Source organism: Lissotriton helveticus, chromosome 1_1 (genome assembly GCF_964261635.1).
Source record: "Lissotriton helveticus chromosome 1_1, aLisHel1.1, whole genome shotgun sequence".
Classification (NCBI taxonomy): domain Eukaryota; kingdom Metazoa; phylum Chordata; class Amphibia; order Caudata; family Salamandridae; genus Lissotriton; species Lissotriton helveticus.
In genome coordinates this window covers 1,896,339,089-1,896,353,548 of record NC_136057.1, presented here as the reverse complement: position 1 = coordinate 1,896,353,548, position 14,460 = coordinate 1,896,339,089, and the positions used below count along the sequence as shown (strand labels likewise).

The 14,460-nt window shown below is 43.3% G+C and overlaps 1 protein-coding gene across 1 annotated transcript in view; it reads left to right on the top strand.

Annotated features, from left to right (window-relative positions):
• Positions 1 to 14,460, top strand: part of HMCN1 (hemicentin 1) — a 1,257,483-nt gene that overhangs the window by 1,098,200 nt on the left and 144,823 nt on the right. The window contains exon 94 of the mRNA XM_078642741.1: positions 12,815 to 12,964. Coding sequence (XP_078498867.1) covers positions 12,815 to 12,964 — 150 coding nt within the window. The remainder of the gene's footprint in view (positions 1 to 12,814; positions 12,965 to 14,460) is intronic.

Here is a 14,460-nt window from a genome sequence, read left to right as displayed (position 1 = left end):
ACAAAAAGTCCACACCTAGTGATGAACTGGTTCTCCAAACTCAACTCTGAGGATACTTGTTGAAAAGGTACAAGATTTTTGTCAAGATTTCTGACAGGAGGCCATCCTTTTCTAATGTACTCCCTAACTTTAACTAAAACTTGATCTTTCTCATATTCATCTAACCAGTCTTTCTCAGTAAAACATCTCAAAGAATTCTCACAGGCATCTAATGCCGAAACAACGACACACTCATCATCCAAGACTTCAGAAGATTCAAATGGATTTTTAAGGGGAATTCTGGACAAACAGTCAGCTCTAAAATTTGCTCCTCCAGAAATGTGCTTAACATCAAAATTATATTCCTGTAATTTAGAAATAATTCTAACTAGTCTTGAAGTAGCTTGCCCTGTACCATTACCGTTCATCAAATAAATGAGCGGCTTGTGATCAGTTACAAGATCAAAACGAGTTCCCCATAAATAGCACCTGAACTTTTCAACTGCCCATGAACAGGCTAAAGCTTCACGTTCAATAGTGCTGTAATTGGATTCGGCTGTGGTTAAGGTTCGTGAAATAAAGGCGATGGTATTTTCCTTCTCATTAACAAACTGTGTAAGAACTCCACCAAGACCTATACAACTAGCATCTACGGTGACAACACACTTAACACCACAAGAGAATGGTTTCAAAGCTGGTGCATTCTTAATCATTTCCTTGACTTTGTTAAAGGCTTCATCATGGACCAAAGACCATTCATACTTTTCATTTTTTCTCGTTAAACACCTGAGAGGTTCCACTACAAATGCATAACCATGCACAAAACGTGCATAGTACTCACTTAGACCTAAAAAGGATCTAAGTGAGTCTTTATCAGATGGAGAAGGTGCGAGCATAATGGAATCAATCAGGTTTTGTTTAGGTTTAATCCCTTCTTTGGTAATTGAGTGCCCTAAATATTCTAATTCTTGAACCAAGAAGCTACACTTCTCTTTAGATACAGTCATCCCTCTTTTGCTTAAGATTTTTAATACTACATCAAGAGTTTTGTTATGGTCTTCAACTCCTTTTCCGAATATGAGTATGTCATCCTGAAATGCTTGCACCCCTTTGATGTCTCCAAACAACGAGTCCATTAGCTTCTGAAATACGCTCGCTGCAGAAGCTAATCCAAAAGGGAGTCTCGTATATTTGAAGGCACCAAAGGGAGTGACAAAAGTTGTGAGATTTTGTGACCTCTCCGACAAAACAACTTGATGGTAGGCTGACTTTAAGTCAATTAAAGAAAAGCAAGTAGATTCTCCTATAGCCATAAGCATTTCTTGAATCAAAGGCAAAGGGTGGCAATCCACCAAAATGTTCTTATTCAGAGAGCGCAAATCTGCACACATGCGCAACTTACCATTTTTACGTTTGGCTAATACAACAGCCGAAACCCACTCAGAAGAATCTGTTGGTTTAATTACTCCATCCTTGCAAAGACTGTCTAAGTGTTCTTTTAACTCTGCTCGTATACTCAACGGTACACTTCTGACCTTATGTATGACAGGTATGGCATTATCCTTCAACTTAATATCATGTACAACACCCTTCACACAACCAATTTTGTCCTCAAATACTTCTTTGTATTTAGAGAGAATTGAATCAAGATCATTAGAAAATACTTTTTCTTTGCATATTTCTAAAGAAGCAATTGGAATGTCACCAAGAATAATAGGAGTGTCACTACCAGGCTTTAGCATGATACCCATCTTACCCAAGTCACGCCAACCAATAATATCTTTCCCTTTTTTGACTACATAAACTTTTGTAGTAATTTCTCTGCCTAGCAGTTCAACTAAACTAATAAAGTATCCAAGCATTTTCAGAAATTGACCACCAATAGCTTTCGGATTGATATCAGCAGCATACAGTTTAGTAGGAAAAGGATAATTAGCATAAGTATTTTCATCTAAAATAGTAATTGGCGAACCTGAATCCGCCATTACTTCCAATTTTACACCATGAATGAAAGCTTTGCCCAAAGGTGCCTTGAAAGAAATCTCAGATTCATCTAAATTTACATTAATTACTAAATTACTAACTTCGTACTCCAAGTCTTCTAAAGCATTAACACTGGTAAAAGAAGCATTCCTATTCTTAAAAATAGTTTTACAAGCAGTCTCAATATGTCCAAATTTTTTACATTTTGTACATTTCTTTCCATGTGCAGGACAAATTGGGTTATTTCCAATGTGATTTTTAGAACCACAACGATAACAAACCAAATTCTTTTTTGTAGAAAAAGAACCTTTTTCCTTTTTATAATCTTGTACTTGACTCTTATTAGTTACAGAACAAACTGGTTCCGTATTACTTGTTCCAGAAATAACTTTTTTTTTGAGACTGAGGACCTTTCAATTCCAACTGCGATGTCGATGACTTCGTTTAAGGTTGGATTTCTGCAGGCTAGAAGACGTTCTTGAACTTTGTTTGAAAAACAATGAAAGACCAATTGATCTCTCAAATAAGTGTCAAGCATATCACCAAAATCACACTTTGATGCTAAAATTCGCAAACTAGAGAGATAGTCTTCTATACTTTCATCTTGCAACTGCTTTCTCTTATTAAAACCATGTCTTTCCACCATTATATTTGGCTGTTCATGAAACCTTTTTTCTAATCTTTTTACAGCCTCATGGTACTCATCCCAAGGAATGAACTGTCCAGGTGGTGGTTCACTTTCTGGCATGTTGTCAAAAATCTCTCTTCCTGCATCACCTAAGAGTCCGTATAAAACTGCTTTTTTCCTTTCCTTTGAGTAATCTTTTCCATCAATAGCCACCAGATAACTTTCAAAAGATTTGTGCCACTGTTCCCACCTGACAGGCGGTTTTCCAGAACATTGAAGGAAAGGGTTAATTTGATATGGTTGAATCTGATAAGCCATTGTTCTAAATCACTTGTTAAGTGTTAAATATATTTTACCCTTTAACTTTCCACTTCGTAATTGATGATAAATGAACTGTTCCGATTTTATTTTATTTTTTTTTTATATAAAAATAATAATTACCAATACAGTTCTTTTCTTCTGGTTTCACACGGAGAGTGCACGTAATCCGGTTTGTGATAACTGAAAATCGTTTCACTGTTTACATATTTTCAAAATGGCCGCTGCGTGGGGTCACGTTGGTTGAAGTTGCGTGATGCGCGATGACGACTTCACATGTAAACACTGTGATTAGTCAAAACTCGCGCTCCACCTCTCGCGCTGTGCTTTCGCGCTGCTCCTTCACTCGCGCTGTGCTCTCGCGCTGGGCTGCCGATGACTCCTGTCAGCTCACTGGCTCTGCCTCACTCGCGCTGGCTCTTATGACGTGGTACAAGTACAACTCGCTCGCTCTCCTTCACTCGCGCAATGGCACCAACGGAACTAACGGAATACGAGGTAATTTTAAACCATAACAGTCTTTCTCTTCAAGCGATACACAGAATTGGCAAAATTAAATCTCACCATTGGTATGTAGTTGTCGCAGAGAAATTCCTCGTTCCGTTCTGTTAAGCCTTGCTAATTTCCTAGGTGGGTTAAGTTAAACAAAACTCAAACTGCTTTAAAAATTTCCAATTCGAGATGTCTTCAAACGATCCCAATCCATCGTCGCCATATTTATGTTGTATTGCAGAATAACAACATAAGAAGCAGGAGTTTAGTTGAGTGATTTATTTAGAGATAAATCTATAAGGTAATTAACCCACAAGATAAGCTAAGGATGAGCGATGCTGTCGTGTCCAGGTAACAGATAAAAGTGACACGACAGCAGAACTCAGGCATAGAACATGGAACAAAAGATACGTCACACAAAGAATACAGCATGTGTCATAGAACAAGTCAATTAAAGATACAGATACAACAGTATGGCACACCTGAAGCCATCTTGCTTGGAAAAAAGTGGTAACTCTTAAAACATTTAATTTAAAAAGGAACAAAATGGGGGGTATATTTTGCCATAGAAAGTATGATTAGTGCTGCAGAAAGTAAAATTAGGGCACATTTTGAGTGACTTCCCATATCCTCTACTATTTCATTAAAAAATTCTGACATGCAGTCTCCCAAGATGGCCACCAGAGACAAAAGAGCCCAAATGTAGCCCAAATATCACCCAGATGTAGCCCAAGTATAGCCCAATGACAGAATGTCTCAGAGTGTTCTAAAGAACAACTAGAGCACTAACAGTCTTACTTATGACAAAAGTATGGCACACCAGAAGCCATCTTGATTGGAATAAAGTGGTGAGTCTGAAAACATTTAATTTAAAAAGGAACAAAATGTGGGGGTTCATTTTGCCATAGAAAGTATGATTAGCAGCAGACTTCCCTGGTGAGCAGTAGCTTTACTACAGTGATCTAATGAGCAGCCAGAGTGCTAATATTCTGAATTTATGGCGAATATGTGACACATCTGAACGCCTTCTTGATGGAACCAAAGTAAACAAGCATTGAAAATGCAATAGATCTCCCTCTCGTTTAAGTTAAAGCCATTCTGTTTGTATTGAGGTGGCTTTTTAGCGTTGCTTTTATTAGTGTTTTTAAAACTTTCATGTAAATTACATGCATATGTATGCATATATGTATATGTATGCATGCATTTATATTTGTATTTATATAGATATGCAGATTATATGTTTATATATGTATGTATATATATATTCACTGAAAAAACCATAGGTTATAGACCATATATAGTTAGGAATTAGCATTTACAAAACCTTGAAAATTCACTGAAAAAACCATAGGTTATAGACCATATATAGTTAGGAATTAGCATTTAAAAAACCTTTTTTTACTCACACAAAACCATTGAAATTCCATATATAGTTAGTAGTACTAACTATATATCGCGCACCCGCAATCCACTGCTGATCATGTCACATATTACATCATTCATGACATGGTCAGTGACATCACTGATGACATCACTGATGACATCTCAAATGACATCACTGATGACATCACTGATGACATCTCAAATGACATCACTGATGACAACATCCAGTGACTGTGTATTTCTGTAAAGTTAAAATATGTCTTACATATTGAAGAATGAGTGGATGTAGAAGTGTCTGGATGAAGGATTTAGTAGGTGCATGACTGACTGTATGAGTGAGTGGTTAAATGTGTCTCACTGAGTGCATGGGTTAGTGACTGAACTGTGTTAATTTGTGCATCATTATGTTTGTTGTTCTGTAAACTGCTGCATGTGTTGATCAGTAGCTATATGAGTAAGTATATGGGTTATTGATTGGTTGCTCAAGTATTTGTATGGGAGACTGAGTGTGTGTGTGGGTGGCTGGGAGGTGTATGACTCTGTGCATTGGTGAGGGAATGGATATCTCAGTGCTACATGTCAAAGTAAGTACATATGTAAAACACAGTACATGTGAGAGTTGGCATATATAAATAACTGTGCATAAGAGCCAGTGAATGTGTGAGTGGCTGTATGGATGATTGTGAACTTGTATCAGGGATTGTAAAAGAGAGTAAATATGTGTTAGTATATGTTTGAATAAGTAAGGTGTGTATAACTGTATAGTTGAGGAAATGGAGGTGTGATTGATTCTTTGCATGACTGACTAGGTGTGTAAGTAACTCCATGGATGAGTGACAGTCTGTGAGTGTCTGTTTACACTGAGTGTATCTAAGGTTATATTAGAGTCTGAAGAGGTTCATCGTATTATCACATGAATGATGTCATCAGTGATGTGATCAGTAATGTCAAATGAGATGTCATCAGTGATGTCATCAGTGATGTCATTTGAGATGTCATCAGTGATGTCATCAGTGATGTCATTTGAGATGTCATCAGTGATGTCATCAGTGATGTCATTTGAGATGTCATCAGTGATGTCATCAGTGATGTCACTGACCATGTCATGAATGATGTAATATGTGACATGATCAGCAGTGGATTGCGGGTGCGCGATATATAGTTAGTACTACTAACTATATATGGAATTTCAATGGTTTTGTGTGAGTAAAAAAAGGTTTTTTAAATGCTAATTCCTAACTATATATGGTCTATAACCTATGGTTTTTTCAGTGAATATATATATAGTTAGGGCCATGTTTCCATAGGAAAAGTGTTTTTTGACTTGCCTATAACTGGTGCGTCATTTGATGAATCTTCACAAAACTTTCCCAGAAAAAGTGCCCTGGGAAATCTTGTTGTGCATGGAAAGTTTAGGGGTGATCCATGAAGTGGGGGCGAGAAAAAAGGGGGGGGGCAAAAAAGTGCATCTCCCATGTTAATTTCCATAGGACCTTTAGACACTACTGCAGTCCGAACCGCTGGACGGAATTGCACCAAATTTCACAGGAAATTTGGTTTGCAGATCACATTTTTAGTTATCCAGTGTAAATCATTCAGTAGTTGTTGAGACATTTAGGGAAATAAAACAAGGATATCTGTGGCCATGGCTAATTCCCGAATGTTGGACTTGGCCCTTTTGGTAGGTTCATCCCAAAACTTTTTGCATTTGCCTAGCCTGTTTCTGTAACCTGGTGTTGGTGATTTTAGGCCTTTGCGCACTTTTTCACTGTGGACCAGTGTAAAGTGCGTGCACTCTCTGTGTATGTGTGGTGAGAGTGGCCTGCCCTCCCATAGGAATGCATGGGGAATATGTGTGACCATGGTAGTTCCTGATGTGTGGGGAGTGCAGGGGCGAGTTTGGTATGTGCGGGCTCGTGAGATTGAATGCTGCGTGATGATGTGCGTGGATTTATTGTATCTAGTGTGGAAGTGCCACTTCTAGAAGTTGCAAAAAACACAGTTGATGGACAGAATGTAGAACAATGTCATACATTCACCCCAGTACAAGGATCTGGGCCTAAATCCATCATTTTTTTGCACTCCACACCACCCTGGGTTAGACACTGGCTATATGCAAATCAGCTCTGACCCTGTGCCTCATGGGAACAGTCCAGTCCGAACTACCAAGCCATGTCTTTCCCAGACCGGAATCAAGCATCCAAGGACCGGTTTCTGGCTATCAGCCTTCATCAGCCTGGATAGCTTGACTCCAGTGGTGTGGAGAGCCTGGGACTCACGTCTGAGCATACCCAGCCCACTCGGGGTGAAAATTGCAAAAAACACAGTTGATGGACAGAATGTAGAACAATGTCATACATTCACCCCAGTACAAGGATCTCGGCCTAAATCCATCGTTTTTTTGCACTCCACACCACCCTGGGTTAGACACTGGCTATATGCAAATCAGCTCTGACCCTGTGCCTCATGGGAACAGTCCAGTCCGAACTACCAAGCCATGTCTTTCCCAGACCGGAATCAAGCATCCAAGGACCGGTTTCTGGCTATCAGCCTTCATCAGCCTGGATAGCTTGACTCCAGTGGTGTGGAGAGCCTGGGACTCACGTCTGAGCATACCCAGCCCACTCGGGGTGAAAATTGCAAAAAACACAGTTGATGGACAGAATGTAGAACAATGTCATACATTCACCTCAGTACAAGGATCTGGGCCTAAATCCATGGTTTTTTTGCACTCCACACCACCCTGGGTTAGACACTGGCTATATGCAAATCAGCTCTGACCCTGTGCCTCATGGGAACAGTCCAGTCCGAACTACCAAGCCATGTCTTTCCCAGTCTAGAAGTTGGCATGTCTGTGCAGTGAATGTGATTTGACTGTCTGGCTTGTGATTGGCTGAAGCTGGCTGGTGTGCCTGGCTCCAGGAGTCAGGATGGGTCTGCCCCGGTGGTGAATGGAGAGATCTACATGTTGATGGGAGGGAGTAGTGCACCTGGGACCTGAATAGGACTGGGCCTTCCCTCCACAATGCTGGCTCCACCCCCTGTGGTGCGTCTGATGTCCCTGACCCACCCTGTGAATAGGCAAAGGGGCTGAGCAAAACAAAGTGCTCAAAAACCAGTTATGTCTGGTTCGCCCCTTGCCTGCACCTTTGACAACAAAGGAAATGTGTGTATAATGAGATGCTGTGACCTCATGTAAAATGTTCTTGTTTCCTAACTTGAATCTACCAGGCGCGTTCTGCTGCTGGGACCCAGGGGAAGGATTGCCTCCCCGGGCCCTGCCCTGCCCATGGGTGCCTGGAGTTCTTGTTGGGCATGACAGAGGGGGGCTTGCTGCTAGTGGGGCCCAGGAGGGACCGCCATGGGGGCTGTCCCTTTGCTGGAGCGCTCTGTGTGCTGGCCCCTGGGCCCTACACTGCCCTCCCTGATGCCCAGGACTTCTTGGAGCTTTATTGTCTCCTTTTTGCTGGCCTTATGGACTTGAGGCTGCCCTAGCGCACTGTGAGCACTTTACTTTCTTTTCTGGATTTTCCCCCAGCTGAGGGAGAGCGTGGGCTTGGCAGCGCTGTGCTGCACCGTTGTCTTGGGGGAATCCCCGGCGTGGGTATCCCCCCCCCCGAAATGGCTCCACTGCGGGTGCCCACCCCGCTTATTTAATTATTTTTATTACGGGTGCCCACCCCGTTCATAGGAGCTTTAGCGGGTGCCCACCCCGCTTCTACTTTTTGTTTTCGTACCGAGGGAGCCTACCCCTCATTTGTGCCCGAGAAATCACCGCCGCAGCCGTGGGTCGAAAACAGGAAGCCAGGCAGCCCTTTGCCTGGCGGCAGGCTGGACTTCCGGTTTCACAGGAAGTCCCGCTCACGCCCCGGCAGCAGAGGAGGTGGCGGTGCGGGGCTGCCGTGAGCCTGAGAGCCCCCCGCAGGTATGGAAACGGCAGCAGAGGGGGTCTGAGGCACATTGCTGGTACCTGCCCCCCGCGTATGAGGAGTGTTGCTGCCAGAGTCCGCCCTGGAAGCTGAGGAGGAGAGGCAGCGGTCCGCGCCGCCGCTAGGAAAAGTCCCAGGTCCCAGGAGGGGGCCCGGGTGAAGGCAGGGAAGCAGCGCGAGTGTTCCGGGGGCTCCCATGCGCTGGAGGAAGCCCCGAAGAAGAGAGAGCCCCGCCGCCGCTTCTGAAGAGAGAGCCGACCAGCGAAGCGGAGACCAGCAGCGTCGAGAGCCCCGGTGAGTGAAAGGGGTGGGGGCTGCCGTCCTTGTTCGGCAGTATGGCATGTGTTCTGTCCACATTTTTAGGGGGCATATTTGGTGCATTTAGGGCGGCCCCAGATGGCAGTGGGCCGCCCCAACGTTTGATTAGTGATTTGCTGAGCCCATGTGTGGCTCGAACAATTGGTGCATAATTGTTTTGGGAGCCAGTGTGCTCCTAGGGGGTATGATTATTTCAGAGCTAGATGGCTCCCACGCCCCACAGAAGTTGTTGCTAGAGCCCACAAGGCTCCCAGGGGCATTGCTGTATTTAGAGCCCACGAGGCTCCCAGGGGCATTGTTTTATTCATAGCCAGATGGCTCCAACGTTTTGGCGCAGTCTTTGTTCCTGAGGGCTAGTGAGAGCCCATGCCACAGTTTTGATATACAGCTGCCCAGCAAGTAGTGGGCAGCTTCACCATTTAGGCTTTTCTTTCAGGGGACCTGTTCTTGGTGAACTCAGGAGTAAGTCGCACTCCTTCATCCCTACCTTGGCCTTCTACAGCTGCGCAGCACCTAGTGCCAAGTGCAGCGTTTAGACCCTGTTCTGGTTCTCAGCTGCCCAGCAAGTAGTGGGCAGCTGCAATGTTTAGGTTTGCACAGATGGCGCACCTCTGACTGGTGCTGCATTGGCAGCGCGCCCTGACATTCTGGACACAGGGCATTTGAGCCCCTTCTTGAGGTGGCCAGTTGGCCTGGGGGGCTGGTTCATGGATAGGGCGCAAGGCCCTAAATGTGATTTATGTGCTCTAAATGTGGCCCAAGGTGATTGCCTACTGTATTTATACTGGTTAGGCCTAATGTGAGTTATGCGTAAGGTGCAATGCCTTTATGCCTGTGATACCTCTAAATGTGCTTTCATGCTTAGGAGGTTGTTTTGTCTAGTATAGTTTATACTAGAGAGTTTATGTGTCCCTGCGTGCTCTATGCCTATGGTGATTAGAATTGCGTAGTATGTATCTACCTTTTACCAGTGGTTACTGGTTGTGTTCTATGATTGTTATTTGGTACTACAGTAACTCTAACTGCTTTTTCTACTAAGTGCTGATCCTGACAGTGGCCCACATGGCCCTGTCCTGTGTAAATAATCCCTTGTGAATATTGCCCGTGCCAGTTGGCACAATGTATATTGTGTGATTACTATCTGATGTGTTTTAAGAATACACAAGTTATTTTTATATAACCTTGTGTGGAGTTCCTTTTGTGGTGTGCCTGGGATGTTGTTGCTGTGTGCGTGCGCAGATGTTTTACACATTGCATCCGGGATAAGCCTGTCTGCTCGTGCCAAGCTACCAAGGGGGTGAGCAGGGGTTATCTTTGGCGTGTAACTCCCTTGCCCTGTCTAGAGTGGTGGTTTCTGCCTGGCTTTGGCGCAAGCCTTAGCCAACCAGAAATCCCAGTTCTAACACCGAATAATAACAAGCGTGTGCAAGCAACCTCAGAGTTCTGTTTTGCTGCCAAACACTTCAACCAGGAAGTGTTGGCAGCCATCTTGGAACTCAGCCTTAGCAGAGCCCCCAAACAAAATGTAATAAAAGTGAAAAGGGGGCAGAGCAGGAATACGCCAACCTCCTGAACGTGGTCATGAAAAAGAGCATTTTAAAAAAAATTGGAATTCACAGCAAAAAACAACAAGCTTGTTGTTTTGAAAAGGGCACATGGGTGGACCAAGTCCTGGGGGCATTTTATAAAAAAAAGGAGGGGGCGCACAGGTCCCCCTCCTGAGGCTCCTTAAGCCCCGGGGACCACCACCTCCACTGGGCTTTATTTAAATTTTGGAGGGGGCCACCCATATCCCCTTCCATAAGCTTAAATGAGTCCCGGGGACTACCACCTCCCCATTGCAAACTCTATGATGAGACAGGGCCATGCGGACCCCCAGGCTCTGGGGGCCACCACCTCCCTGGGGCTACATGTTAAATGCTTGGATGGCCTCGGGCACCACCTGAGCACAGGAAACAATCGTCTCTCCGGGGCCTAAAAGAATAGCTTGGGGTGTGTACGGACATCACACTGCCTAGGGCTCACTTAAATATGGATTGGGTAGGCTGCATGTCCCCCCCGCACCATTCCGACCACCTCCTCACCGGGGCTTTCTTTTTATTTAAAAAAGGAGGGAGGCCATGCAGCTCCCCTCCTGGGCTATTCTCAGCCCCGGGGACCACCAACTCCCTGGAGCAGGCTATGAATGCTAAAGGAGTGGTGCTGCGTGGCCCCTCCTCCTGGAGCCAATATTGGCCTTTGGGTACCACAACCCCCCCAGGGCTGGCCAATGTTATGTCCTGGGGTGCCCACACCTAGGACATAGCTTTAACGCAGATTAAAGGTCAATAACAAGCAGAAAGAGTCAAGCTAAAGTAGAGAAACAAGAAGAAAGAGGCAGAATAAAGGTCAGCAACAAGCAGAACTAGGCATGCTAAAGGTGAGAAACAAGCAGAAAGAGGCAGAATAAAGGTCAGAAATTAGTAGAAAGAGTCAGAATAAAGGTCAGAAATGAGTAGAAAGAGGCAGAATAAAGGTCAGTAACAAGCAGAAAGAGGCAGAATAAAGGTCTGCAATGAGCGGAAAGACGCAAGAGAAAGGTAAGGAATGAGCAGAAAGAGGCAGAATAAAGGTCAGTAATGAGCTGAAAGAGGAAAAATAAAGGTGAGAAACAAGCAGAAAGAGGCAAAATAGAGGTCAGAAACAAGCAGAAAGAGGCAAAATAAACATCAGAAACAAGCAGGAAGAGGCAAAATAAAGGTCAACAAAAAGCAGAAAGAGGCAAAATAGAGATCAGGAATGAGCAGAAATAGGCAAAATAAAGGTCAGCAACAAGCAGAAAGAAGTGTCACTTATTATGTCATGAGTGATGTAATCTGTGAGGTCATAACCAGGGCATTGTGGGGGTGTAAGTTATAGTTAGCTTAGGTAACTGTAACGGCTGAATTTCAGTGGTTTTGAATGAGTGAAATCTGAGCCTAACTATTCTAAGTTTTTTTTAATTCTATTTCCTAACTATAATGTCCCTGTAACCTTTGTTTTTGTTCTGTGAATTTAAATCCCCTCAAGCTCACTGAGGCTTTGTTAAATTTGTCAGAACATTTTGCCCTCTAGTTTCGGAATGTTCTAATACTCTTATAGCCCTCCGTAGCTGGGCTTACCTTCAGCTCGGCCTTTAACGCTGGAGTTGGCCTTTAATGGCGGTAAAGCCGCAACAGTGGACTATAAGGCTATAATATAGCCCAGTTGCCACTGGGTAGTTATAGTTAGAATCGTGTTTTCCTAGGTAATAATGTTATGGGTGATTAGACAAAAAGTAATAATTAAGATGATTAATAAAAAAGTAATAATGTAAGATACTCTTTCAGATGATATCAACAATGTCATAACCAACAAATTAATTGTTTCATTATACCTAGGTCAAAACTATTAAGCTAACACACGATTACACTCTGATTTGTCAGCAGGTAAAATAGTTATCTCTACCACCAAAACTCTAGCAATTCCACTAAGACGTAGTGGTGCTTTCATGTTTTTGAGCGATAACTGTCTTCAGTTGCCAGCATGTTCTCCCAAGGATTGGAATGTTCCTGAACTATTCTTTTGGGGGAGAATTCAGGAGTGTCTTACATTCAATTAGTTTACTGGCCTCAAGTTTAATGTGAGTTAGGCTGGACGAATTGGAATCGATGCAGTATGAGTTAACACACTGTTCCGCATAGGTTATTGATCCTAATGTTTATCATCATGACTACAGACAGCAGGTGGAATTCATCTGATTCACTGTGTCCCATTCACTCAACAGGTGGACCACAGGTCGCCAAAGGAAGTATAATTGGGAGTATTAATGACATCGAATTTGGAATTGCTTTCTTAAATGCCACAATTACAGACAATCCTGATTCCGACACAAGAATAATAGAAGCTAAATTCACAAATGTCCCTAGGAGCCTAGGTAAGTTTTTTAATTACCTCTGGTGTTGCTATCTGTGTACATTGTGGCTATAACCATCTGGCATAGACACTTGGTGGTAAATGAAGATCTGCCTTTTGATCATAAACATCTTTCATTGAAATTTTACAATGTGGCTCTTGGCAGAGACCACTCCTATGGCAGATAGGCCTTAGGCCACAGATGACATGATCTTACTAACCAAACAGAGGATGAAACTAAGGTGCTTATAATTGATTTCCAACTCTGGGTGCTTTCTAGATTTACATGTGTGCATGTCTCTGGAGTCAAATTGAATGATTCCCATAAGCTTGAACTATGCCTCACTTATTTAGGCTTTCACTATCACTGGGAGAAAATGCAATAAGAACTGACCTGTGATCATATATTGCAGCTCACTTTTGTGTAAACGTAGATCACTTTGTATGCCCACTACCCTAGATGGCACACCCATCCATTCCATTTTGGGGATGGTACTGGGTTTATGTGAATGTATATGTTAGGAGGCCTGCAAGTCTGTAAATCTGGAAAAGATAATGCTGTAAACTACTGTTACATGTAGGTAATGGAGGAGACCGAAATGGTTGCCTGCATGAGCTATCCATTACACGTTTCTGGTGATTTTTGACCTCAGCACACAAGGAATGAAATCCAGAGCTGGGAGCCTTGATCTCCTGGAGCACACTATGCAAACATTCCTTTAATGAGCATCACTACAGTCACCTGACTGGGCCATCGAGGACTAACAGAGGTGGAAGTAACAGCTTCTAGGGGGCAAATAATCCTTTTTTCCTATTGCCTACCAGAGAGAGTTTCCTACTGATATTTCCTTTTATTAATTGGTCTGTCAGCCCCCTGCATCCAAGCCCCCACACTACCTTCATGTGGAGCATGGATGACACACATATGATTAATATCTGTAATAGGATGTGAGTAAAGTATTTATGATGTCTATGACTGTGGCAGTCCAGGAGTCCATTTTGGTTTCATTACAAGTCTTGAGGCCAGGGAACGCCATTTCCCCCTTCTGGATCCATCCTTACCCAGTGACATGACTATAACAGGTGAAGGAGTTGAGTGGCAATTGAGTGGGAAGCATCTCCCACGTTTGTTCCTTTTCAGGGAGCTGCCAACACTACCTCACCCCACATTCCCGCAGACACTACAAGAAAGAGTGCAGGGTTTGACCAGTCTGGGAGGGTTACATAAATGTCAGAAAATGCCTGAAACTGGTCCCAGAGCTGGACCTGTCACTAACTCTGTCCATAAACCTATGTAAGTATGGGTCAGATACCACCAGTTGAGTGCCAAGGTTTCTCATCAATCAATATATAGGATCACATACTAATGTAGGCTGAGATACCTGCCAGGAAGAGCTAACTTGGGTCAACCTTGAGAGAAGGAGCTGACTGACTACTTGCAGCATATATTGGATTTATTCTTGCACGAATAAAAAGATAGCTAGACAATGAATACTGCAGGGAACTGGAGCAAGATCT